This window comes from Cyclospora cayetanensis, unplaced genomic scaffold (assembly GCF_002999335.1).
Source record: "Cyclospora cayetanensis isolate NF1_C8 unplaced genomic scaffold, CcayRef3 CcayRef3_contig_136, whole genome shotgun sequence".
NCBI lineage: Eukaryota > Apicomplexa > Conoidasida > Eucoccidiorida > Eimeriidae > Cyclospora > Cyclospora cayetanensis.
The window spans coordinates 1-26156 of NW_020312077.1; the positions used below are offsets into that span (position 1 = coordinate 1).

General features: G+C 46.6%; 1 protein-coding gene across 1 annotated transcript; it reads left to right on the forward strand.

Moving 5' to 3' along the window:
- The first annotated feature begins 1567 nt into the window (after positions 1–1567).
- LOC34619401 (dynein gamma chain, flagellar outer arm) lies at positions 1568–25930 on the forward strand. Its single transcript, XM_026336581.1, is given in 66 exon segments — positions 1568–1808; positions 1947–2253; positions 2507–2629; positions 2801–2969; positions 3418–3577; positions 4087–4214; positions 4341–4592; positions 4750–4812; positions 4951–5085; positions 5193–5336; positions 5431–5538; positions 5690–5770; positions 5969–6244; positions 6482–6709; positions 6801–7011; positions 7150–7263; positions 7535–7863; positions 7990–8178; positions 8390–8579; positions 8705–8996; positions 9123–9300; positions 9422–9598; positions 9689–9838; positions 9943–10061; positions 10229–10386; positions 10504–10631; positions 10770–11033; positions 11150–11395; positions 11571–11762; positions 11969–12174; positions 12316–12577; positions 12786–12992; positions 13337–13536; positions 13644–13848; positions 13965–14335; positions 14488–14673; positions 14792–15205; positions 15322–15711; positions 15837–16038; positions 16151–16479; positions 16683–16899; positions 17000–17300; positions 17421–17570; positions 17802–17977; positions 18171–18310; positions 18409–18577; positions 18724–19083; positions 19267–19375; positions 19549–19642; positions 19795–20011; positions 20109–20146; positions 20313–20321; positions 20375–20650; positions 20873–21141; positions 21259–21518; positions 21721–21930; positions 22133–22268; positions 22502–22725; positions 22839–23198; positions 23390–23809; positions 23962–24210; positions 24339–24539; positions 24745–24848; positions 24993–25058; positions 25380–25523; positions 25663–25930. Coding segments are annotated over 66 exon segments (13491 nt in total).
- The last annotated feature ends 226 nt before the right edge of the window (positions 25931–26156 follow it).

Below are 26156 nucleotides of genomic sequence, written 5' to 3' on the forward strand. Positions count from 1 at the left end.
CCCCCCCCCCCCCCCCCACCCCCCCTAACCCCCCCCCACCCACCCCCTCCCCCACCCACCCACCCAAATAAACCAAAACCCCCACACTCCACACCAAAACCTATAAACCTAAACCGCCAACCACATGACCCAACACCACAACCCAAAAACCCAAACCCTAAACCCTCAGCCCTAAACCCTAAACCCTAAACCCTAAACCCTACACCCTAACCCCTAAACCCTAAGCCCTCAGCCCTAAACCCTCAACCCTAACCCCTAAACCCTAAACCCTAAACCCTAAACCCTAAACCCTCACAATCATGCCCCATATGCAATATTCTAAACCTGAGTTCCGGGCAAAGTTCGAGGGTCCGGTTAATCCCTGATGCCCTGTTGAAACCTTTGAGGTAGTGCACTAGAAAGCACCACCCGCGCTTTTTGCAAAATGTTGCTGCTGTGGTGGATATTGAATTTTAATATTTCTGGCACAGTCCAAAATTCATCATTCAAAAAATGGCGTAGATTGTTAAAGACATGCTTTCTAACTCATGTACATGCCAAGCATCGTGAGTATTATATCGGACAAACAGTTTTCTCGGCTTATTAGGGTCATGAAAGCGTAATGTTTACCCAGTTTTTGCTTCGATGTTGGAAGTAGTCCCGATAGTCGTGTTGTGGCTCTACCCCGTAGTATTGTCCTGCAGGTTTTTGATCAAAAACCTCCAACAATTATGCCTCTTGATATATTGAATTTCTGTACCTTTTTAAGTTTTCTCCAGTGGTCCTTTGTACAGAGATTTGTATGGGTGCGGCTACTCAGTTCTTTTGCGGGGAGACGAGCTACGATGGGCATAAACACCAATAATGCTTATGAACAGGTGTTGACGCAGTATCCTAATTGCGCCTGGCCAAATTCAGATAGCTTCAAGTGTGAAACATTTTGTGTGTATGCTGCTCGGCGACTAACCAGTAGGCCCTAGCCGTTCCGCTTCCCTGAGGCTACAGCTTCTTGGGTGGCCCACCACTTAGAGAAGCGCATGGCCTTGAAATGCATTCTTAAATATGTGCCACGAATCAATTTATGCATCTTATGGATCTTTTACCAGGTCTTACTGCATCAATGCTTCATGCAACAATTTCGGAAGGCTCATGGACCGGTTGCACCTGGAAACCCTCGGTCTGTAGAGCACTTTGCATCACACATAGTTTTCGGTCAATCATCCTATTTGATTCCAAATACAAAATCCATATTTCTAATTAAGGCTACGAAAGTAGATTGCTGGACTATTTCACCTTCTGCCAGAAAAACGCCTTGGTGGCAAAAGTGACCCAACCATTTTTATGAAGTATGGCTCGGTGCCTGCCCCCAATACGAGCCTAGAGCTAATATTGGTTTACTGCCTGAAATTTTCCTGCCGAAGGTAGGCAACACAGGGATACCTCATTAATTTTGTACAGAGCAGCAAGGAGGGGCGAAGACCAGGACGGAGCGCTCTAGAGCTTTACTCAAAGACGTGACTGCTTACTCTAATTTGCTGAAGGTTTCCTCACAGCCATACCAGACCCCCAAGGCTTAATCCTTTTAGAAATGGCATCAATTACCCCTCGGGAACGCTGGATGGTGTCGCAAGTTGTTACGGCCTTTCAACTGGCTCCCTACGAATCCGCCATTCAGACCCTATTCAGAAACCGATTTGCATCGAAAATCGACCCGTTCCTTAAAGGCTTATCATCATCTCAGCACTTACTCTTTTTCTATGAAGGCGGCAATGAGCCTTCCACGCACCCAGGGCCCATTATCGACAAGCTTTCCTGCTCAGGTTCGCCTGGTATGAGGGGAAATTTGGTCCTCCGACGCTAATGTATTATGCTATAGCACAAAGCTTAAAGCTGACCAGATGAAAAAAACTGGAATATCGGACAAGGACTGCGACTTTTGGCTACGGGGCTTACTCAGATGGGCTCAGCAGCTGTGTTTAATCTTGCGTTTGTGGGGATGCTATCGTGCCAAATGCGCCTTGTAGACCTGCACTTGCCATTTACTCCTAAGATAGCTTGTCTGCATTGTGCTACAGAAGGAATATCAATGGATCCGGATTGCGGGTTTGTCTACTTTATTAGGACGATTGCCTTTCGGAAGCCTGTGAATCTGAACATAGCCGGCGACGCGGACCTGGTTTTTGGCCAGTTCCCACAATTGCCGCTTCAGAGTCTACATAGCACGCTACGCAGCTTTTTTCTGCCTGCCGTAGAATACTTCGACAATTCAGACTGGTGTGCCCACCGGAACTGCATCTAAGCGTCTTTAGGTCTGCAACGTACTCTGGAGCTTGGCTCAGAAGATTCTTACTAGCAGAGTGCCCACCAAAGGGCAGGAAATCTTATGCTTTGCTGACCTTTTTCTCACCCATTAAGAAGGTTTTCCGAAGCATCTGATGCTGTATCAAAGCAGCACATTCACTTGTTTTGTTCTTCATCGGCATCGCAGTGAGCAAAGTAGTGCTCCCTCCGTATGCCCATGCCTCAGGAAGAAATGTAGCCACAATCAGCGAAACGACCTTATCAGATTTACCAGCAACTTCTGCAAAGAGCTGGGCGAAGCAATCGATTCCTTCACAGATGGCATTCAGCTCAGAAAGCCCGATCCAAGGTATCCAGGATATGTGGTCGCTTGCACATAGTGGGCATCACAACTACACCTCTCTCCTGATTAGCTCATCTCATTGACTTTACCCTACTCCTGGGTCCGGGGGAACAGTGAGCTGCTAGAAAATAGAGACGCTAAGAGACGGCTCCAAATATGGTGTCCTCCCTGCCACAGGTTCTCCCTAATTGAAATCAGAATGGACTATCTCCGTGCTTGCCGGAATCCTGACATCGTGTCTCACTTTGAGGAGCTTCTGGATGAATGGTGCAGACAGATCGAAAAGTACTTGGAGGCTTCCTCGGATGCTGGAGCAACACAAACCGACGGGGGCCCTCGTAGCGAGGCAAGGACATTACATGGAGTACCCGTATTTAGCGGTTTTGGCACGGCTATCTGTGGGGGGCCTCTAAAGCATTAGGGAGCTGCACAGACAAAGACACACATTTTACCTCATGCATCAGAAGATGCGCTGTGAAACAGTGAACAGTGTGCTGGATTGTACTTAGATTGAAAGCTGGAGGACTAAAATGAGGAGGCTTAGTTCAATAATTCACCAGCTGAAGAGCGACACTTGTCACACAGTATTCCAGGTTTTACAGGCCGTCACGAAAGTGAGTTCGAGCTCTATCAGTGTCACATATTTCTCTAGTTGTTTTTAGTTTCCCCCACTGCGGGCTCCGGCCGGCGCAAGGATGTGTATGCATTCTATCTGCCACCGAAAACCGGTATAATCTATGAGCTGGCGCTCCACAAAGAGCTTTACATCTGCGTAAAGTTGCTTGTGATGGCAGCTAAGCCCCAGCGTATCTCCGAAGTCTCGGCAGGCAGTCTTCCATACGCTTAGAAGGTGCAAACAGCTTGACATTGCGATTACTGAGGCATTCAACGAGGCCAGGGACAACGTAAAGTATTTGACAACGTTGGAGCGCTTTATTGACCCCCTTTACTCTGGTATCGATTCCCCGGCTGCTCTTAAGTGCTTTTAATCTGGCTCACAAATGTATATCTGCCCGAAGTACCGGCACTGCTCCATCTAAGGTCTCCGTAGGGAGACACTCACTGCAGACTTAGTACAAAGAATAGAACACTGTTACGGTTTCTCCGAGCGAGCTTTTACCCTTCCCTGCCTGCGCTCCTCAGAGTTCCGATGCAAGGGGAATGTGGCAGCTAGTGTGCGCGTAGATGCACCCTCTAAGCACTCCACGCACCCACAGCTAGCTCTACACAAGATGTTGAACACACGCAGACAACAGTTCGTCTCATTGCATCGAGCAGGCAATCACCTACAATAAATAAAATATACAAACAGACAGATAGAAAAGGTGGCCCCATGCTACATATATCTAATAGCAAAAATTTGCCGAAGTGTAGCTTGGCTGGCTAGACACAAAGTGCTTGCTTATGCCTACGCATGCCAAAATCAAAGTCGTCGTACTGATTTCGTCACTTGCTGCCTTCAGGAGCCCCGTCAAACGTTTTTGAGAGTCTCAACGCCTTAATGAACGCAATCGCTATGATATACTCAATATCGCGATACTACAATACGAGTGAACGAATGGCTGCCTTTTTTACCAAGATAACAAAACAGGCAAGACCCTGCTTCGGCGGAACCAGTAGTCCCCATGTGCCCGTCGGGTAGATGGTAGCCCTTTGCTGCCGCTGGTAGCCTCAGAAAAAGTAAATTAGCCAAAGATAGTGCTCGATCTACCTGCAGATGGTCGCCAATTGCCGGGCGTGGCTCTTGAATGGCGAGCACCATGAAGCTTTGTGGGATCGAGAGCCTCAAACCATCATCCCTATGCTTCAATACTGTTTAAATTTAAATGATGCATACCATTATCACTATCGGCTAACTAAGGAAAGACTTGTCAGCATTTCAACTGGGAAACAGCTTGATGTCTCAGAGCAGGATATATTTGGCAGGATGGATCTATTCTGTAGACGAGTTCAGAAGCTCATTACAATGGTTGGTGTACCTCAGGTTTTAGAGTAAATAATAGCCTTAGATGTTTAACAAATGCTGACAGAGATCAACAAGGAAACTACAAACATTGCACTAATCGCTTTACTTTCATGTTGTGGTTCTTTCTTTTGATATTAAACGACAGTATTCGACCACCCAGCAGTTTAAAAGCATTTCCGACCAGCGCTTTGAAGGAATGGAATCATATGTTGAGCGGTTCAAGGTGGGTATCCATGAGTACTTCTGGATAGGCGTGCCTTTTACCGAAAGTAGAGGGATTGCTGGCAGTGCTGCTGCCAATCTGCTCACCTGCTATGAAGTGCTCCCTTCCCTTGGTCACTTTCTCTGGCTGCGCATTCAGTCAATTTTCAACGACTTCAAGGCAAAACGGCATGACCTTTTGGATTGCTACAACAATCGCTTTGACCGAGATTTTATCGAGTTTTCTGTCCGTGTTTCGGATCTGGAGAGCTCCTTGGGTCCACATATCAACCAGGTAGAAGTAGCTTCTAGCCCAAGGCAGTGCTTATTTGAAGTGAGAGTGTGCTGCGTGTGTATCACTGACTATGTATGGGAAGGCAGTTCGGCTTTTCCAACTTGCAGATCTTTGAGACAAGCTTGTCTATTGACGATTCATTAGCACTACTTCAAAAATTTCAAGAAATAGTGACCAATGAAAGCCTCAAAGCGGAGCTAAGTGGGAAAATAAACCTGATTGTACACCGCTACAGCATTGAGCTGACCCAGGTATGGACATAGCCAACCTTTACATAGCTCACTCACTTTAAAATGCACCAGTGCCCCAGTGAAAGAAGGACTCACTAATTCCTGTTTTTCATAGATCCAAGAGGAATACGAGCGACGCAGGACCATCCCTCCAACGAGCAAAGACATGCCACCAATCCCTACCAACATCATCTGGGCTCGCGATCTCCTTAAAAAGATAGAGGTGGCGTTGTTACTCATATAAATCCAACATAAGATACGCGCCGCATTTTGATTCCTTTTGTAACATGTCGATTCTTCCGTACGAGTGCATCGAGCGACAGAATACGCATCTGCTGTCCGTTTTGTATATTGGTGCCCTATTCCCTTTTTAGGACCCAATGAAAAAGCTGCAGGGGCATCCGTCCGCCATTAAGACAAAGGAGGGCAAGCGTGCGATCAAGTTGTACAATAGAGTGAGCACGCAAACTGCTTGTATTACATGCCTAATCATCCCTTTGTGTTAAGCAGGATATCAGGGTGTGACCAACATCCCTAACGTGTTAACGTCAAATGGTGTCGATGGAGCACATAGTTAGGTCTCGCTGTATTGTATGAAACTCTTCACCAAAAGAGCTAATGTGGATCTTTTGGCGACTCGCTGCTGCCTTTAGGTGGCTGAAGCCCTCGTTGAATACGAGCTGCGATGGCATCAAGCATGGATGGATTCTGTTCAAACTACAGCTCAGGCAATGAATTGTAGTCTGCTTGCGCGGGATCCTAGCACTGGAAAACTGTTGGTTTGTTTTGATCCAGATATTGCACGACTGATCCGGGAGGCTAAAGTCTTTGATCGAATGGATATGGAAGTACCCGACAGCGGCCGCGTTGTTTTCTTGAGAGAAAAAAAGCTGAAGCGGTGCCACGACGAACTCAAATTCATCCTTCAAGTGTGATAGCTCCCCTATGCCATGTTGCTCATACCCTGAGATGCTTCACCTGGCTTCCGGATTAGATTAGTTGTGATGGTTACAGAACTGCTTGCTCACATTGACCTTGACCAAGCGAAAAGGCCTTTTGAGTCAGTTCTTCTTCCCAGTTAATGTGAGTGCACTGGACCCAAGATACATACAAGTAATTGAAAGCCTATAATGGTTATGCCAGATGGGATATATGGTGCATTCCAGGAGTACCAAAGGGTGGCAGCTACAATCCGACCTGTAACAGCGAGCCTTCTGCAGCGGCATCTAGAAACCTTCGAAAATCGTCTGAGTCCTGGAATTACAAGCATAACCTGGGCCTCCCTCAACATTGAGAGCTTTTTGCAATCTGCGAGTAACAATTTGGAAATACTAGAGCTGCTGGTTGTGACACTCAACGACATTGTAGAAAACAGAATCGAAAGCAACATAAAAGTGAGTTCCTGCTTTCCCTGGTGGCTGGCCTGAAGTCCGCAATATAACAAATAGAAATCCTAGGTGCCTCAGCACATATATGGGCATGCAGTCTCTATCCGAAATAGTCCTTGTCGACCTGCCGGCTCCTGGAGAAGTCATATCCCTAAGTCGCTTTGTCGAGATGCAAGAGCATCACGTGTATAAGTCGGCAGGGCTCCTGAATGCGCGCTCGCTGGAAATCGAGAACGCCGTAAAAGATCTTCTTGAGGCTATTGAAAAACAGCCTATTGACGACGGCATCCGCGTAAGCATGCAAATGAGTTTTGACTTTGGCTATTGGGCACCTGTAGTGCCGGCAAGCCGAATTTTGTTGAGGCGGGGGTACAGAGGTGCATTCTAGTCTTGACTCAATATTGGAAAGTTTGGCCTACTATCCGCCTTGCAGGCACTCAATCCAGACGAAGCAACAAAAGTTACCGCTCAGTATGAGTGGAGCCTCTATAATGCCCTCCTAGTCGCCACTAGGAGGTCACTAGACTTCTTGAGGCGTCAGATATATGTCTCTCCCGAAGGTAACGTGCTAGGGCTGAGCGATTAAGCCTGAGGCAATCGTTTTACTGCTACCCACATACAATTGCATGACTGCGTGGAGTTGGTGAATATAGCATAACTAATCGATCTACACGAGCCATGATGACTCGGAAATAAAACTTTTACCCCCGAATCCTGAGGCCTAAACCCAAGAGAATTGAAGAATGTCAAAAGCCCTCTGAAGATGAGGCTTTCCGGTGGTGCTGACACACTTAATCGAGTAGACGTCTGCGTGTATTGCTTGCTTTTCAGGCTTAGGGAATTTGGACTGTCCTGTTCACTGTGTTTTCGAAGTTGACTTGCAGCTGGATGGTACGGGAGTGCGCCTGCACCCGTCCATTGAGGAGTTTCACGAAGCAATAAACTGTTCAGCTGTTGCTATCTTGAACTGTTCAAAATGCGTTCAGCAGTGGGAAACCAAGGACGCACAACATGCAGGAAACATGGCACCTGCACTACTCTCAACTAGCTTTGGTGACCGGCTTACAGAAGAGAGGTGCATACAAAAAGTCTTATTGGGATTTTTAGGTTCTATTCAAAATATAAAAGATGAAGTGGACAAATACCTTGTCAAATTTGACGTAAGTTTACTTGATGGACAAGAATTGGCGAACAGTCAACCGGTTTATTTCGTAAACTTTTTGATACTTCAAGAAAGTGCAAGCAAATGCACTCGTTGTGCCCTGCATATGTGTGCCTTCTCCTAGGTCTTTAAGTGGCTTTGGGTAGAACCCTGCAAGGAAAATTACAAGGCATTCGCTCAGCGAAACCCATCAATGGAAGACTTCGAGAAAAAGCTAAAGACTTTCCAGGATGTCGAAGCAGAATTACAGTCAATGGAGTCCACTAGACCTATTGGAATGCTTCAAATAAACACCTCAGCGCTCTATCCTCAGGTGAAAGCCTTTACAGTTGCAGATCCATGTCAAAAATGACAAATTTGGCAATGGCTAAGTTTGGCTTGGACCACAGCAGCTTGTCATGGGGAATTTCGTGTGCTTTGCATCCGGTGTACTGTGGCCAGGTCAGCAATAGCTGCAAATTATAGCTATAAGTAGTTTCAAATCAGTCTTGCATATTGCGATGAACTTTATGATTGCCTTTCAGCTGATAGAATTAGCTCGTTCATGGAATATCTACTACCTTCGCAAATTACACAGTACGGCTAAAGAACAGTTGGAGGGTCTCACAGAGCAAATCAGACAAAAGTCGAAAGGGCTTCATCGGCCTGTCTCTGACATTGATGCTTTGAGGCACGTCATGGATATAGTCACATCCATCGCGCAGCAGGAGTCAGGTAGGCACAACTATGCACCAAATGTCCTCAGCTACTGGTTGAGGAAATCGCATACTGTGAACTCATCTTCGCAGCAGTTTTTTTAGTGCTCTGTCCCAAGAGTCTGCTGTGCATCATTGTATCAGACATTGAAATACAGTTTGAGCCTGTGTTCACGATGTACAACATGATAGATCGATATCTGCCTAGTAGTGTAACTCTCATCGACAAAGACGAACAAGATCAAAGACTACTGCTGCGTTCATCATGGGCGAAGTTGCTTGCTGAGGCTCAGCAAGCACAAGCACGTCTACAGATGATGCAGGCAACATACAAGCGGGAACTCATTCTTAATATCAATACATTGAAGGCGGATGCTAGACAGTTCCGGGAAGATTTTGTCAAAAATGGACCTGCGTTGCCGGGAATAAGGCCTAGGTGAGTGACCCTATCCAAGTTTCATACTTCGAGTATCGTATGCATGTCCAGTCGTGTGGGTCTCGCACACCCGGGTTCTTTCTATGCATGCTATGGAACACAACTGCTGAAATGTTTAACTTCTAGGGATGCCGTAGAACGAGTTAAGAGATTCAAATCAGAATATGACGTTCGAGCCCGGAAACAGGAAATCTATCACGCAGGGGAAGAACTTTTTGGCTTTCCTCACCAGACATACCCAGAACTCGAGCAAACAAAAAAGGAATTGACGAACTTGACTGCATTATACGATATTTATGTCCAGGTGACCAGGCCCAGCATAACTTTCAGCACGACTCCTCAAAGTGCGATCACGGTGCTAGAAAATTATTTTGACCCATAAATGTCAGGAGTAAAGATGCTCATGTGTTGGAACTGCCCTCCAGGTCATTGATACTATTAAAGACTGGAAGGATATATTATGGACCGAGGCTCCTCCTCAAATCCCATTAATGTCCGAAAGGATTCAATACTTTTCAGACGCGTGCAAGAGGCTGCCGAAGCAATTGAAGGCATCCGATGCATTTTCTGAACTTAAAAAGGAAATCGATGACTTTACTGAGGTAACTGATCGCAGGCCACTCAGTGTTTGTGCCCCCACAAAAGTGCTTCTACCAGTCAAACAACTGAGAGTGCAGTGCTTGTCTATTCAGGTCTTACCACTCCTAAAAGAGCTAAGCAAGCCTTCCATCGTACAGCGTCACTGGAAGCAAGTGGAAGAAGTTACTGGGAAGGTCCTTGGAGTTGAAAATGAAATGACACGCCTGCAAACCCTCATTGAGGCAGACCTGCTTCAGTACAAAGTGCGTGTTCCTGCCGCTTCCGTATCTCAACCTCCATTGAAGTTCCTTATGTTCCATATTTCAGTCGATGCGTTGGCTTTTAATACCTTGATATTTGTTTGTAGGATGATATATTCGATATTTGCGAGTCGGCCGACAAGCAACTGGTGATAGAGGGGAAATTAACTGAAATAGAAAACTTGTGGAGGACTTGCATGCTTGAATTTGGCAAGTGGAAAAGTCGGTAGGTCGCGCACCAGTGATTTATTTTGGCACATTGTGAGGATACCTTTGCTTTATTGCTGAAAACACGATGGACGAGAGCGAGAAACGATGCCATGAGCTCGTCTTTTTTTTTACAGTACACAAATACGTGTATTCCACATACCCACGTGCGCGTATTATTTACAGTGACTACAGCTGCATTCTGCAAGGAGGCCGAGTATCGGAAATACAAGAGCAGCTCGAGGAATCACAGATGTCTCTAAATACAATGAATGCGATGCGGCATGTCCTACCGTTTAAGGAAAGAGTGGTGAACATGCTCAGCACCCTCTCCGATGTCGCAGGTAAGCCTTGACCCCCGCTAAATCATTTTACTAGGACGTGCATGCACCATTCCAACGTTTACCATAATCCTTCAGCCATATGCGTCACTGTCTCATAATGTTGCTCCTCGCGTGCAGACACTCTCGAAAGCTGGACGAAGGTTCAGGTCTTGTGGACCTCCCTAGAACCAGTGTTCACCGGCGGTGATATCGCCAAGCAGATGCCCGGGGAAGCAAAAAGGTTTCATGCAATCGACAAAGATTGGGTAAGGTCATCACAGGCTGTACGCTACCTGCGCAGCCTCCTGATTTAGCAGGGCCTCAAAATACATGTGAGCCATCCGACGGTGCAGTCGCATCGGCGAATCAAGCAATCCTAAGGTTTCTACGTGGATGCATTTCAGGCTAGAATTATGGCAAGAGCATCAGAGACGCTTGTTGTTGTCGAATGCTGTCAAAATGAACTTTTGAAGCAGCTCCTCCCTACGCTATTTTCTGGGCTAGAGAGCTGCCAGAAATCACTGGAGTCTTACCTTGAAGGAAAGCGCAACAAGTTCCCGCGATTCTATTTTGTCTCTAATCCAGTGCTACTAAAAATCCTTTCTCAGGGATCCGATGCAGAAGCAGTTCAAGACGACTTCGAAAAACTGTTTGACGCAATATCCAGGGTATGAACTTCGATAGCGGCGTATTCATGGCAACTGTTCTAGCTTCATGCAGTAGGCTGGACCACAAGGGCTTCGAGTGGATGGTACACTACTTTTGCCAACACTCCTTTCTGCAGGTCGACTTTGACAAGGCAGACAGAAAGAAAATTACAGCAATTCAAGCTGTGTCCGGATCAGCTCAGGAAGTGGTCCCACTAGCTGCCCCAGTTAAAGTAGAAGGGAATATAGAGGACTGGCTACGCTTTCTAGAGACCCAAATGCAGAAATCAATTAAGAGGGAGTGCAGCTATGCAGCGCATGAATCGGGTTCTATATACAGTCAGCTGACACTAAGGGAATTCTGCGACAAGTATATTGCCCAAGTGTGTCTGAGACCCTGGTTGTGTGCAACGAAATAGAAGCATATTTCAGTCCTCAGGAAGGACGTGTCTGGCACTTTGCTAGAGAATAGCTGTAATGCGGCCGCTTTACGTCTGTGTTTCTAAAAATACTTTGCACGCTGGGTACTGGATTTAGGTCTCGCTTCTCGGAATTCAGATGCTCTGGACGGCTGACTGCCAGGACGCCCTTGACAAGATGTCTAGGGAACGCGATAGAGCTGTAATGGCCCAAACAAACAAAAAGTTTGCCACAATGATGGCAGACCTTGTACAGTGTTGTCTCTCCGACCTGGAAACCAGTCTTCAGCGCACAAAATACGAAACGCTTGTCACTGTTCACGTACACCAGGTAACTTAACACAGCACAGTCCCATCCATTTCTCTTAGCAAGCAATAAAATGGATTTGAATCATTCCAACATTGACAGGCACATGCTTTGGATGAATAGTGTGAGCATGAATGACTTACGCACGCGGCATACTGATTGAAGGAAAATACCTTCCAGGCCTACATCGTGAAACGCTAGGCTGTTGCGGGCCTGCTGTCGATATCCAGCGTGATGTTTTTACAGATATTTGGAAGAAAGTGAAGGAGCACCGGATTAAGGATGCCAGCGATTTTGAATGGCTCAAACAGACCCGCTTATACTGGAACGCCGACACCGAAAACACGCTTATCTCAATTGCTGACGTCGAGTTTTCCTATTGCCATGAATATTTGGGTGTTAAGGAGCGTTTGGCAATTACTCCATTGACGGACAGGCAAGTCTACTGATTCGCAGGGATGCCCCTGTTGCTCTTCCCTTATCAGGCAAGATGAAACTGGCCCAGCAGGTGAATTTTCAATGGCTACACCCCCAATTTAAGTGACCCTGCTCGGGTGATAATATTACCGTCTTTCAGGTGTTATCTAACATGCTCGCAAGCGCTTGGCATGTTTTACGGAGGAGCGCCTGCGGGTCCTGCTGGAACTGGGAAGACGGAAACGGTGAAGGATATGGGACGGACTCTCGGAGTTTTTGTGGTGGTTACTAATTGCTCGGACCAGCATCGTTTCAGCGATATGGCTAAGATCTTCAAAGGTCTTTGCCAGAGCGGCTTATGGGGATGTTTTGATGAATTTAATCGTATTGACCTGGAGGTCTTGTCCGTCGTCGCCATGCAAGTTAGCCTGCACATACATAGCCGTAAATGTAGTATCACCATAAACGTAGAGGCTACTGGTAGCGTGCCTGCTAAATCAAGGGTCAGGCAAAGATTAAGTCCACAGCCCTGTGCTCTAACTTGTTCCGTGAGCGTGCCAAGGTGTGAACATGAAATTGCCTCATATTGGAGCGAAGTTGCTCAGAAATTAGGTATCCATGTGCCTGCAGATAGAGTCCATAACTTTGGCAAAAAAGCAAGCACTAAAGGCGTTTCTCTTTCCTGGCGAATCTGCACCTATCAAGCTCGTTCCTACCACCGCATACTTTATTACTATGAACCCAGGGTATGCTGGGAGGCAGGAGCTGCCAGAAAACCTAAAGGTCTTGTTTAGAAGCGTGTCCATGATGGTACCCGACCGACAGATTATTATAAAGGTAAGCTGGACCGTTATGAACATCGGCATTTCCACCACCTGTGAGTTATAGGTTTGGGTCAACCGCTTGCATCACGGTCAGATCGCCCAGTCCGGCGTAGGAATCCCGTAGTCCAATGTTCTGCGCATCAGGGGTAATATTGTGCTGTTGGTCTTCATCCTTTCAAAGTTTAAAGGCAGCAATGCAGCTGCAGAGAGACCAAGCTCCTAGCGACATGTTTCTTAGCCCGATAAGCACTTCGGGAGCACACAAAGAGAGCATATATTTCAGCCATAAAGATCCAGAGAGCTCGCAATATTAAATCGTTGCCTTCACCGAGCCGGTAGTGTGATTGACATTTTCAGGTCAAGTTGGCATCTGTTGGCTATATGGATATCGACAACCTGTCAAAAAAGTTCAAAGTGTTATACGGTCTTTGTGAGGAGCAACTTTCCAAGCAGCGGCACTATGACTTTGGCCTAAGGAATATTCTGTCCGTTCTCAGAACCGCAGGTGCAACGAAGCGCAGCGAACCAGATGCCGACGAAGAGATGCTTCTCATGAGGTGGGGGTAGAAGTGAAATTTCCAAACAAGGGCTAATTGGTTGGTCATACCAAACACGTCATGTGAAAACGGATTTTAGGAAATGCCTACGGAATGAATGAGTGCAGAACCCTTCGCGACATGAATCTCTCCAAACTCGTAGCGGACGACGTGCCGCTCTTTCTTTCCCTTCTCAACGATATCTTCCCTCGCCAAGCAAGCCCACCCAAGAAGGCCTACCAAGAAGTAGAAAGCGCCGTAATGCAGGAGCTCCAGATGCGTATGCTGGTTCGAACTGACGAGTTTTTAATTAAAATCATGCAGCTTTATGAGGTAAAACCCCCATAGCACTATCCTACATAGGACCATAAATAAGGAGCACCAAGACACTCTCGAAAACGTAATGCTTGTCATTTCAGTACCAATGCGCGCTGCTGGCCCTTTATTAGACTTCCGTCGTCCGTCACGGTTTTATGCTAGTTGGAAGCTCTTGCTCTGGGAAGACCACGATCCTCAATGCCCTTGCAGCAGCACTGACAGCCACTGGACAGCCGACACGTATTGTAACAATGAATCCAAAAGCAATTACTGCCCAACAGATGTATGGTGTCAAAGATCCAATATCTGATGAGTGGACTCCAGGAATTTTTGCCTGGATGTGGTCGCGGTACAACAACCGCGCTCTCAAGTTCAGCACCTGGATAACTTGTGATGGCCCCGTTGACGCCATCTGGATTGAAAATCTTAATACAGTGCTGGATGACAACAGGATTTTGACCCTTGCAAACAGCGACCGTATTCCAATGACTGAAAATACAAGGTACTTACCTGACAGGAGTGCACCAAAACGACGACACTGGATCAGGCAAAAGAATGTCATTTTTCATTTGACTCTCTACAAGGTAGACTGTTAATGCCAATTAGCCGGTTGTCTACCTTACAAGTGCGTGCTGTATGAAATGCTGGACTCAGGATTGTATTTGAAGTAGAAAACCTTAACAATGCTTCGCCAGCTACTGTCAGTAGAGCTGGCATCATATTTATCTCTGCAACAGACCTCGGATGGAAGCCTCTGATCGACAGCTGGCTACAGCGGCTGACCTCTGATTGCCCTGAGCGAGCCTATAAAAGCAAAATCTTTAGCGATTTATTTGAGAAGTAAGCGTCCAAAAGCTTGCGTTCACGAAATAGTCTCTAGGGGAAGATCACAGGCCTCCTTACTTCGTCCTACGTTTTTTGACGCATTAGAGTGCCTCTGTGTTAATTGAGTGACCAGGTATATTTACGCGCCACAAATCCTTGAGTTTACGCTTCGAGAATGCAGTCCCGTGATGCAAGTAACTCCAGTAATGGTAACTGTTCAGCTACTGAACTTGCTGTCATGCATACTGCTACCCTATGAGGAAAGTGCCGAAATGCTTACGCCTCAAGAGTATGAAAATATCATGGCGTATGCTGTCGCATGGTCCTGTGGAGCCCTGCTCGAGCCGGAGGACAGGATGAAATTCAATACCTTTCTACAGGAGAAGGTCTCGGTTCCTTACCAGGGAGAAGCAGGCCTTACAATTTTTGATTACTTTGTCGATCAGAAGACCAGGGAGTTTCGCCAATGGGCGGCTCCTGAGTGGACTCCACCTAAGGGGCCTTTCTCCTTCTCTTCCATTTTGATTCCGACCCTAGACTCGCAAAGGTTGGTGCAAAAGTGACTTTAACATTGTGGCAGTGCGTTATATGCAGTATCCATCGGCTTCCCAGATGCAGATGCATGGACTTTTAGTGAAATTCTATGCGCGATGTGCTTGATAGGGCTGAGTACATAATCGACCACGTGTCCAAATTGCCGCATTCACCGAATCCTCCGTCGTTCCAATCGGTTTTACTTCTCGGAGGCCCGGGTACTGCCAAGACATCTACAGTTCTCATGTTCCTACAAAAGCTGGATTCAAACGAAACGTTATGGAGGAGAGTCAACTTATCTTCCGCGACACTCCCTGAGCGCTTCCAGCAGACAATCGAATCAAGCCTCGAACGTAAAACAGGAAAGACCTATTGTCCGCCGGGGGGAAAAGACATGATCTTCTTCTTGGATGATATGTCTATGCCCTTCGTAAATGAATGGGGTGATCAAGTAACACTGGAGTTACTGCGCCAGTTGATCGAGCAAAAGGGTTTCTACTTTTTGGAAAAGGATAAAAGGTGAGGTTTTCTTGCTGCATAGTGGCGCGCCACCGCGAAGTGTGTTCCGAAGGCGACTTGGTCCAGCACGTTAATACTTTTCGTGGATGTGACCGTGCACTGACCGACTACTTGTGGATACGTAGGGGAGACTTTAAAGCAGTTATTGGCCTGAAGTATATTGGAGCGATGAACCACCCTGGGGGTGGGCGCAACGATATTCCCAATAGGCTAAAATCTAAATTCTTTTCTCTGAACATGATACTCCCATCTTTGACATCGGTTGACAACATATATGGGGCCATGATGAGGAGCAGGATTACACTTAAGAACGGCGCCACTCCACTGGTGAGACTATATTATTCTGGCTTCACGGTACATATATCCGTGCAATAATCAGGCTGAAGAACTCTCGCATGCAGCTGCGGGCCCATGAGTAACCCGTCGGTTTTTGCCTCAGGTCGTCGAAGTGTCATCAAAATTGACGCAAGCTACGATTGATGTGTGGCTTGAAGTTAAAAAGTCCCTGTTACCCACACCTAGCCGCTTCCACTACATATTTAACCTACGCGATCTGTCTCGCGTGTTCCAAGGGATACTGAACTGCCCAATCGATAGCGTAAATACTCATGAGCTTTTCCTCGGCCTGTGGAAGCACGAATGCACACGCGTTCTGGCAGACAAGCTCTGTAGGAAGGGTGACAAGGCCATTGTACAACAGGCAATTAATAATGCATGCATCAAACATTTCGGTGTAGAGCTCCAGAAACGCATTCCCGACACTCCGTGGTACTTTGTACACAGAAGAAGTATCCTTACCGTGCCGAAATTGGGGCTGTGTCCCTTGTAAAATACATTTTTTCACTAGTGCAGCACATAACTTCTCTGCGCAACCCAACGCATCGTAAATATTAACTGCAAAGTAGAAGTAGAAATGCCTATTCGTCACCTAATTTAGTGTCAATGTCCCTCGAACGGTAACTATTTCGCAGGTTTGCAGATTTCCTTGGGGAGCCGAGTGAAGATGAATCTGTAGAGTTGCTGCCTGCGCAAAAGCTTTATGAGCCAGTCCCAAGCTTGCAGCTGGTCAGAACTCGGGTAATGGAGTACCTACAGCGCTTCAACGAAGAAAATCCGGCGAGGATGGCCAACTTAGTACTGTTTGACGACGCCTTGGCCCACTTAATGATTATATCAAGAATTATTCAGGCATGCCACACCTAAAGCAGAGTCAATAGTACAAGGTAAGGGGCCACTGACGTAGGTGCAATGGATTGTTTTGCACTCGTGCAAATGGCTGTTGTCACAGATGCCACGGGGCTCGGCAATGCTGGTCGGCGTCGGCGGCTCAGGCAAGCAGTCTCTCACGCGATTGGCAGCGTTTATCGGAGGTCATACACAGTTCCAGATTGCCATTACCAAAACATATAATGAAAGTGCTCTGTTTGACGATTTTCGAAACCTCTACGTAAATACCGGACAGAAAAATCAGCCAACAACATTCCTCTTGACGGACTTAGAAATAAGGAATGAATGTTTTCTGGAGTACTTCAATTGTTTTCTCTCAACTGGGGAAATATCGGGTCTCTTTCCAAAGGACGAAATGGATGGTACGCGTCGTGGAGGCTGTTGCGTCAACTAGAAAATCGCAGGGGCACTCACGTAAGTTCTCGAAGTTTCTGCCCTTCACGACACTTTTCATGCAGCATTCTGCTGTGTGTGTACCTCAGTCATGGTAGCGGATAGAAGGGCCGACTTCGTCAAAGAGTGCCCCCATATGGAGGAAACCATGACGAACATGTATAACTTCTTTCTCGATCGTGTCCGAGCAAATTTGCATATTGTCCTCTGTTTCTCTCCTTTAAGCAGCAAATTCTCAGGTAAAATTGTCAAGGATGTTTGTACACAGAAGATGCAGCTTGAAAGACTGATGTTGGTCTTAAAACATCCAACTGGCAGCACGCCTCTGGGGGTGTATGATACACAGTGAAGGGACCAGATTCCACTTCTGATACAAATGCACCGACCGAGGCATAGAATCACGCCAATCATTTGTAGCGTGCCACTGCTGTTAGAAGTCATATTGCTCTGCCGATAATTGTTTTCTCCAGAAAGGGCACAGAAGTTTCCCGGGCTGTTCAGTTGCACCACCATTGACTGGTTTTTGCCATGGCCTGAAGCAGCCCTAGTCGCAGTGTCATCGAGTTTCTTGGATACGTTTGAGATTGACGCAAGCCCAGAGAAGAAGACTATGCTTTACAACATAATGGGAAGAATACATAGCAATGTGAGCACTGTGACAGCATTTGGACTCACCGCAACGCTGGAGCTTGTCCTGATGGAAGGCATGGACGGCAGTAAACTGCCATAGTACGGATATGGATATACGAATAGTGTGTATATACATAGGTGAAAGAATCAAGCCGGTGTGTGTAACTGGTTTTATAGATCTCTGTTTCTAACACTGGCTGATCTCATAGGTAAACACAGCATGCAACGGGTATTTCCGGCGCATGCGCCGCCATGTCTACGTGACACCAAAGTCATATCTTTCATTTATTAACGCCTACAAGACTATATACAAAGATACCTTCGACGACGTAAACAACCTCGAACGCAGGTAACGCTTAACGAGGAAAACCAATCAAACTAGGACAATCTTTAAGAGCCTGTGAGAAGGGCAAGTTGTATTCTATACCGTGTGCCTGACTGTTGCAGTGTGAACGTTGGCTTGAAAAAGCTGAACCAAGCCGCACAGGACATAAAGCAAATGAAGACACAGCTAAAGGCTGAAGAGAAACAGCTGCAAGAGTCAGAGTTCCAGACAAACCAGCTGCTGGCTAAGGTTCAAAGCGAGTCGGCCAAAGCAGAGAAGAAGAGTCAAGGGGTGTGCACAGCAACATTGAGATACGGACGCCATGCCACGACTGAAAAGATTACTGTAGATTGCCTAAATCTTTAGGACTGCTGAAGGGGGAATAAGTCACGTTTGATCCCTGCCGGTTGTGCATCTCCTGTGGGCTCTGTACTTAGGTGGCAGCCTTTCGCGACGAATGCCTGAAAAACAAAGAAGAAATTGAACGGGAGCAAGAAGACGCTAACAACGATCTGCAGGCTGCTTTGCCTTACCTTCGTGAGGCTGAAGACGCTGTCAAGTCCATTACAGCAAAAGATATAGTTGAGCTGAAGACTATGAAGACGCCCTCGGACATTATTCGCCTGGTCTTCGACGGCGTCCTTATCCTTTTGCAAAATCGACTCGTAGAGGTCAAACCCGAGTCGAAGGTGATAAATAAGAGACAAATCGAGTTCATCCATGATTCGTTTGACGAAAGCGCAAAGGCCATGATGGCTGACGTTCATTTTCTCCCCAATCTCTTCGATTTCTCGAGGGTTGGTTCCTATTCCTATCCTCTCCCACCTTTTACCCAAGTTGCTGCCGTACTGTTACAACGGCGAACGTAGAGGGTGTATACGACTAGTAAAATGCGCGGATGACTAGCATGAAGCTTCGTGAAAGTCTGAGAGGATGATTCCACTAATTCTGCATATGTAATGCGCTACGTTGTTGAGAAGAAAGAGAAGGACAACATCAACGACGAAACATGCGAACTGTTGTTGCCGTACCTCGAACTCGAACACTTTAATCCGGCAGTTGCTAAAAAGGCGTCTAACGCTGCTGAAGGTAGGGAGTAAATGTCATGATTTGACAAAACAGGGAGTCCTGGACTGGCCCCACAGTTATTGCCTGTGCGCTTACCTTGTAATCTCGAACAAGCAAGCAAAAAGCCTGCATACACTGTATAATGTTCCGCTTTGCTGTGGTAACCTTTCCTTTCCCTACACCTTATTTTACAGGCCTCTGCAAATGGGTTGGAGCCATGGTGATGTACCATGAGGCAGCAAAAATCGTCAAGCCCAAAATGGACTACTTAACAGTACAAACTGCCAGGTAAGCTTAGAGTCTTGAAGGGGAAAACAGCCAAAGTCCATGCCCATGTGCACATCTGCGAGTTAATTTAGGTTTCAACACTACTTTTCCGAGATGCACATATTAGATCCTGTCATTGGAGAACGTTAGCACTATATGAACACCTCATGCAGGGTTCATACCGCTTTGCGTCAGCTAAGCGAAGCAGAAGACGAGCTAAGGAAAGCCCAAGCCATGCTAGATGAAATTAATCGCCAATTCCAGGAGGCCCTTGCATCAAAGCAGGAGCTAGAACAAAGGGCACAAGCCACAAAGCGGCGGATGGAACAGGCAAACAAGCTCATCAATGGGCTTGCAGGAGAAAAGGCTCGCTGGTACAGAGCTGGTAGCGTGTGTTGTTGGCATCTGTGTGTCAGCTATGCGAGGTTATGCAGTATAGTAATGTCACTCAACTGCATGTGTGATGCGTGTGGTGCGTTTCTGAAAGGACGGAAGACTCCAACATGTTTGCTGAACGAAGAAAACGCTTGATCGGTGATATCTGCATAGCTGCTGGCTTTATTTCCTACTGCGGACCATTTAACGCCGAGTACAGGGAGCTGCTAAGGAAACAGTCAGTTTTCCTATGTTTCAACCACATTTCTAGATACAGAATGAGTTATGCAGTTGAAACTGCATGCATTGAAAAAAGGTATGGGTGGTAAAGCGGTCTCGCACTGTGTTGGCACATGTTGTGTGACTTGGCATGCTCAGGACTATGGTGCAAATTTGCAAAAATAACGAGATCCCGTGTTCTGACTCGATTAATATAGTCGAGATCCTTTCCGATGAGGCAACTCGCGGCGAGTGGACCCTACAGGGACTCCCTGCAGACGAATTATCAGTGGAGAATGCCATCATAGTCACTCGGTCCGGAAGGTATCCGCTGCTTGTAGATCCCCAAGGCCAGGCCCTGAAGTGGATAAAGAAGAAGGAGGAGAATGGCATGAAAGGATCTCGTCAATGCATTACAACGGAAAATGACCCCAGGTAAGCGAAAATTGGGCCAAATGTGCTTCGCGCGCACCTCCAAAACGGCCAAGAAGCGTTTCACCGATTTTGCATAGCCCTAATTCCAACGGCAGTCAAGAAAGAGTGCACCCGTTTCATTTGACTGCACGCAAATAACTCGTGCAAGCTTTCTCTTTGTACCAGTTTGGTTTGAGGGAAGGCACTTCGGTGTGGATGTTTTGGTTTTTTTATCCGGATCAGATTCAAAGACAAGGTAGAGTTTTGCCTATCGGAAGGCCTGCCGGTATTGATTGAGAACCTCGGAGAAACCGTGCCAGAAGCGCTGGATGCGATTCTAGAAAAGCAGTTCACAAAAAAGGGTAAAAGACTCTACGTTTTATTCATGGACCAGCAGGTGGAATGCAGCCCATCATTTGCACTGTACATGACCACGAAGCTAGCGAATCCCCACTTTTCCCCCGAGATCAACGCCAAGTGTACCGTAATCGACTTCACTGTCATGCACGAAGGTGTGTACAAAATCCGACAGCTTCTATTAGGACTGGACGCTTGGCAGTGTCGCTCGCCGACGGCTTCTGTTACTCCCTCCATTAAAAGTCATTCCTAAAAAATGCTGCTTCGTTTAGGTCTAGAGCAGCAGCTTCTTGGTCGTGTGCTTTCCATGGAGCAACGCTCCTTAGAGGAGTGCCTCAATCAGTTGCTTGAGTCGGTAACCGCGAACACAAAAGCACTGAAAGAACTCGACAGCCATCTACTAGACCGCCTTTCTCATTCTTCTGGAAATCTGTTGGATGACATAGAGCTCATTGAAGTGCTTGCAAATACAAAAGCTAAGGCAAAGGAAGTTGAAAAAAAGCTAAAAGATGCACAAGAAAAGAAAACAGAGGTATTGTGTCTACTTCTGATAATTCATAATCTTAGCTTGCCTTTGGGCGATTGGGAATAGTCTCAGTTTCTCCTACGCCACCGACACCCTGTAGCAGTTCATCGGTCACGAGGCAATTAGCTCTTGATTTTGATTAATAATAATGTTAAACGACTCTATCGCTGTAAAGATCGTTATATGCTTATTTCACACACGCATTCAGATCAACGAAAAACGTGAGCAATATCGACCAGTAGCAACAAGAGGCTCGGTTCTCTATTTCTGCATGGTCGAGGCGTCATCAATCTGTTGGATGTACAACAGTTCCCTCCTACAGTTTCTCGAGCAATTCGACCTCTCCGTGCAGAGATCGGAGAAGACCCAGCCAACACAAAAGCGTGTTGAAAAGATAATTGAATACCTAACTTACCAGGTGCTCATATCATACTGGGTGACAGCTAGCCGTTACAGTCAAGCTCATTCAAAGCTAACGCTTCTGCCGCTGCAGAAATGAGGGATAAAGGCCCATTGCCTTGCCGTACACTGTCGCGTAATTCAACTTCTAGATAGACTTAAGTGCATAGACTTTTCTAATTTGATGGAAAACGAGCAGTTATGTTTGAATATGCGCACAGGTCTACCGCTATGTCTGCCGAGGACTCTTCGAACGACACAAACAGACTTTCGTCATGATGATCATGCTGAAAATTCTGCAGATCGATGGAGTCCTTAAAAGCTCAGATATTTCGTTGCTCCTTAACGGCGGGGCAGGTAAAAATCTCTCTTCTGGCAAAATTCCAAGTACTAGCCCTACGACCAGTCCGCTCTGCCTACAGTTTGGCGCCCCGTGCTGAGGGCCAGAGAGCCGCGGTAGACCTTTCTTTCAGTGCGCTAAATTACGCACGAGTGTCTTTTTGGGTATTTGGTTGGAGGGTTCATTCGGTGCTACTAATTTGCAGGCCTTGACGAGAAAGTGGAACGTCCTTGTCCTTATAAGTGGTTAGGGCAAGACTCAAAGATATGGCTGAACATATTGCAGCTTTCCAGAACAAGCTTTGGCGGGGACCAAACTCAGCTATTCTGTGAGCTTCCGGATTCCTTAGGAAAAAGCGAAGCTGCATGGAAAAAATGGATGGAAGACAATGAACCAGAAAATCTACCAATCCCAGACTACGAAGACAGGATCAAATGTCGAAAATGCCTTGGGCACATTATTAGGCTTTGCCTTGTGAGAGCTTATCAAATCACCTGAGGCAAACTATACACCATAACTAGCTTTAAAAAGCATGAATCTTCCTCAGTAACTGCAGAGGCGAGTGATTGCTAAATTTTTTTCTGCAGGTTCGCTGCATCAGACCGGACAGAACCATGGTCGCTTCTGCACGCGTCATTGATGAGCTTCTTGAACCAAAATACACAGAACCCGTTACAGACTCAATAGAGTCTATATGGAACGAGTCATCTTGCCGAACACCAGTGATGTTTTTGTTGTCCCCTGGAGCCGATCCCACATCAAGTATTGATGAAGTTGCGAAAAAAAAGCGGAAGTTTCCAACTGACAAAGTATCAATGGGAGAAGGCCAGGAACTTGTTGCGAGGGAGAAGATAAAATCCGGTTTCCTCTCAGGCAGCTGGGTTGTCCTGCAAAACTGTCACCTGGGATTGAACTTTATGCACGAAATAGAAGAACTCCTCATCCGTGTTACAGATATCAACAGGGTATGTCCAAATGCATGTCCAAGTAGTCCTGTCTCCAAAGGCTCACCCTCAATCGGTATTGCAGTCTTGGCACTTACCGTTGAGCATTTGGGCAAAATGTGCAGTCTTCAATGTGACACTAGACAAGGTTCGTCCCCAGTGTTATTGTTCTCTGAAGGCTGCTTTCTGTACAGGAGTTCCGTCTCTGGATTACTTGCGAGCCTCATAATAGGTTTCCCATTGGCCTTCTGCAAATGTCGATCAAAGTTACTAACGAGTCTCCCGTTGGGCTCAAGGCAGGTCTAGCTAGGAGCTTTACAACGGTGATCACTCAGGAAACGCTAGACAAAGTGAACCACGAAAAATGGCGCACCATTGTCTTTGCTATTGCAATGCTGCATAGCGTTGTGCAAGAGAGGCGAAAGTTTGGTGCACTAGGTTGGTGCATCCCCTACGAATTCAATTATTCAGATTTGGAAGCATCTCTTTCTGTAGTAGAAAAGCATCTAGCATCTACAATTTTGATTGGGCAGCCCGTTTCTTGGTCTGCAATTGCGTATATGATCGGAGAGGTACAGTATGGAGGCCGTATTACCGACGACTTGGATAGAGAGGTAACGAATACTGAGCGCGGGAGGCCGATTTCTTACTATTAAAGCTAGAGGTACCTTGCATGAGCTGAATGGAGAGGAAATATGTGTTCCTTAATAGCTATGAGCATACTGTATCTGGAAGAACGTTGATTGTTGCTGTCATATCCAATCAGATGTTCAGCACTTATACCAGGAAATGGCTAACGGATGACCTGTTCAAACCAGGTTTCTGCTTCAACAATACACCTACGAGCCCCCACGAATTCAGGTACAAAGTACCGCAAGGCACTGATATATCGGCCTTCCGTGACTACGTTAATACACTGCCATACGTCGACCAGCCCAGCATTTTTGGTCTCCATGTAAATGCTGACTTGACCTTCCGGTTGCAGGAGTCCAGCTGCATGCTGGAGACATTACAGGTGTGTCAAATGCTTCCTAACTCTACTACAGACATAGTAGCTGGCAAGCGTAGAATCTAATTACGATAGCAAACTTGACATCCGGGGTGTTAGATTATTACATACGAGTGGGAAATGGGTTTCCTCAGGGTACATTACCGAAGTCATCCTCTGTTGAAGACGGTAAGTCTAGGGAAGAGAGTGTGCGAGAAAAATGCTTGGAGTTATTAGACAAAATACCGAGCGACTACAACGAGAGAGTATACAGAGAGCAGGTGTCCAAACTCTCTGGACCTCCTTCACTGAACGCAAAGGGCCTGGCCGCACCACTCAACATCTTCCTCTTCCAAGTGCGCACGTGGAACAACACATGGAACCATTCTCGTTCATTTCGCCCAAAGATATCAACCGGTTTTACGAACAAAGGGATTTGGGGCCTCCCTGAGCGACTACGTCGCAACACACGAATGAGCGTTTCCCACTTCCGGTGTGCATGGACCCGTGAGTCTTAGGATATGATCGCGGTGTGCGTCAGTTTATTGTTTATTTTTTCAGGAGGTGCAAAGAATGCAGCGAATTTTGTCGATTGTCCGCTGTAATTTATACATGATCATCAGTGCGATTGACGGTACCGTGATAATGACTCCGCACTTGCAGGTGCACTCGGCAACTAGCTACAGCGCGATCCTCACAAAGCTTTCCATTCTAAAGCTAGAGACGGTGTTTTGAAAGCTTATGTAACCGGTTACACACTACTCTTAGAGATCGGCCGCTGATTTCTCGACAGAAAATCCCTAGCGTAGAGGTGTGGTGGGTGTCCCCCAGGATGATGTAGCAGCAATATTTGACCTACGAGTGCCACGAAGATGGACACGAGACCCCAGTGGTGCAGAGATTTCATGGCTGTCGCCAGCCCTTGGAAAGTGGATATCTGGAATGCGATTGAGAACTGAACAGCTGTCAAGCTGGCTAGAAAAGGGTCGCCCAAGGTCTTTTTGGTTGCCGGGCTTCTTCAACCCTACTGGTTTCCTTACTGGGATGATGCAGGAGGTAACCCGTCCCGCCACACTAGTGCTACTAGATATTTTAATTTTAGCAAGCTTTCATATCCCAAAGAAGAGAAACAGATGGACACCAACAAGCGTTGCGCAGGGGAAAACAGGTTATTTCGTTGTGGATGCATATATACAGGTCACTAGGCAGCACAAAAAGGACCAGTGGGCCCTTGATGACGTTGTGTTGCACTCCGAAGCTCGCAGCGTGGACGTCGAGAAACTTAAAGATGTTCCAGAGGAGGGCGTCAATGTCCATGGGTTGTATATCGAGGGCTCGAGGTACGCGAATAACACTATGCATGACTTGGCCTTGTGTCTCCTAATTAGCAGTCTCCCCTTTGTTCGCCATTGTACAGTCCATCTCGCGCGTAATTCCAGCGAGTTGCATATGCTATGTGTAACAACACTGCGCCTCCAGATGGAACTGGCATGAGTCAAGGCTTGATGAGTCATTGCCGAAGGTCATGATAGACAGAATGCCTGTTGTCCACGCCACTGCCATCACGACTAGAGAAAAGCGGAACAAAATTTTGGAGTATGGACAGTTCGAGCCATATGACTGTCCAGTGTATAAATACCGAATTCGCACAGACAAGTACTTGGTGTTCCGCGTGCAGCTGCGCTCCGATGTGCATCCTTCCCACTGGAAGCTTAGAGGAACTGCACTGCTTTGCTCTACAGAGTAAAATTTCTCGCGAGCTGAATGTCGGGCATCAACGCTTGCCCCAAGTTGCAGTCATTTAATTACTCTAATGACAGCTTGACTTGCCAAATGTCCAGCCAACCGTGTTTGTCTCATTTTCTCTTTGTACTAACCCAAGGTATGACTTGAAGAACCTTGTCTTATAATTAGTGTTAGGGGCATAGTTTTCAGCAAAAGGCCCTTCTAGACTACGAATGCTCTTCCTACAG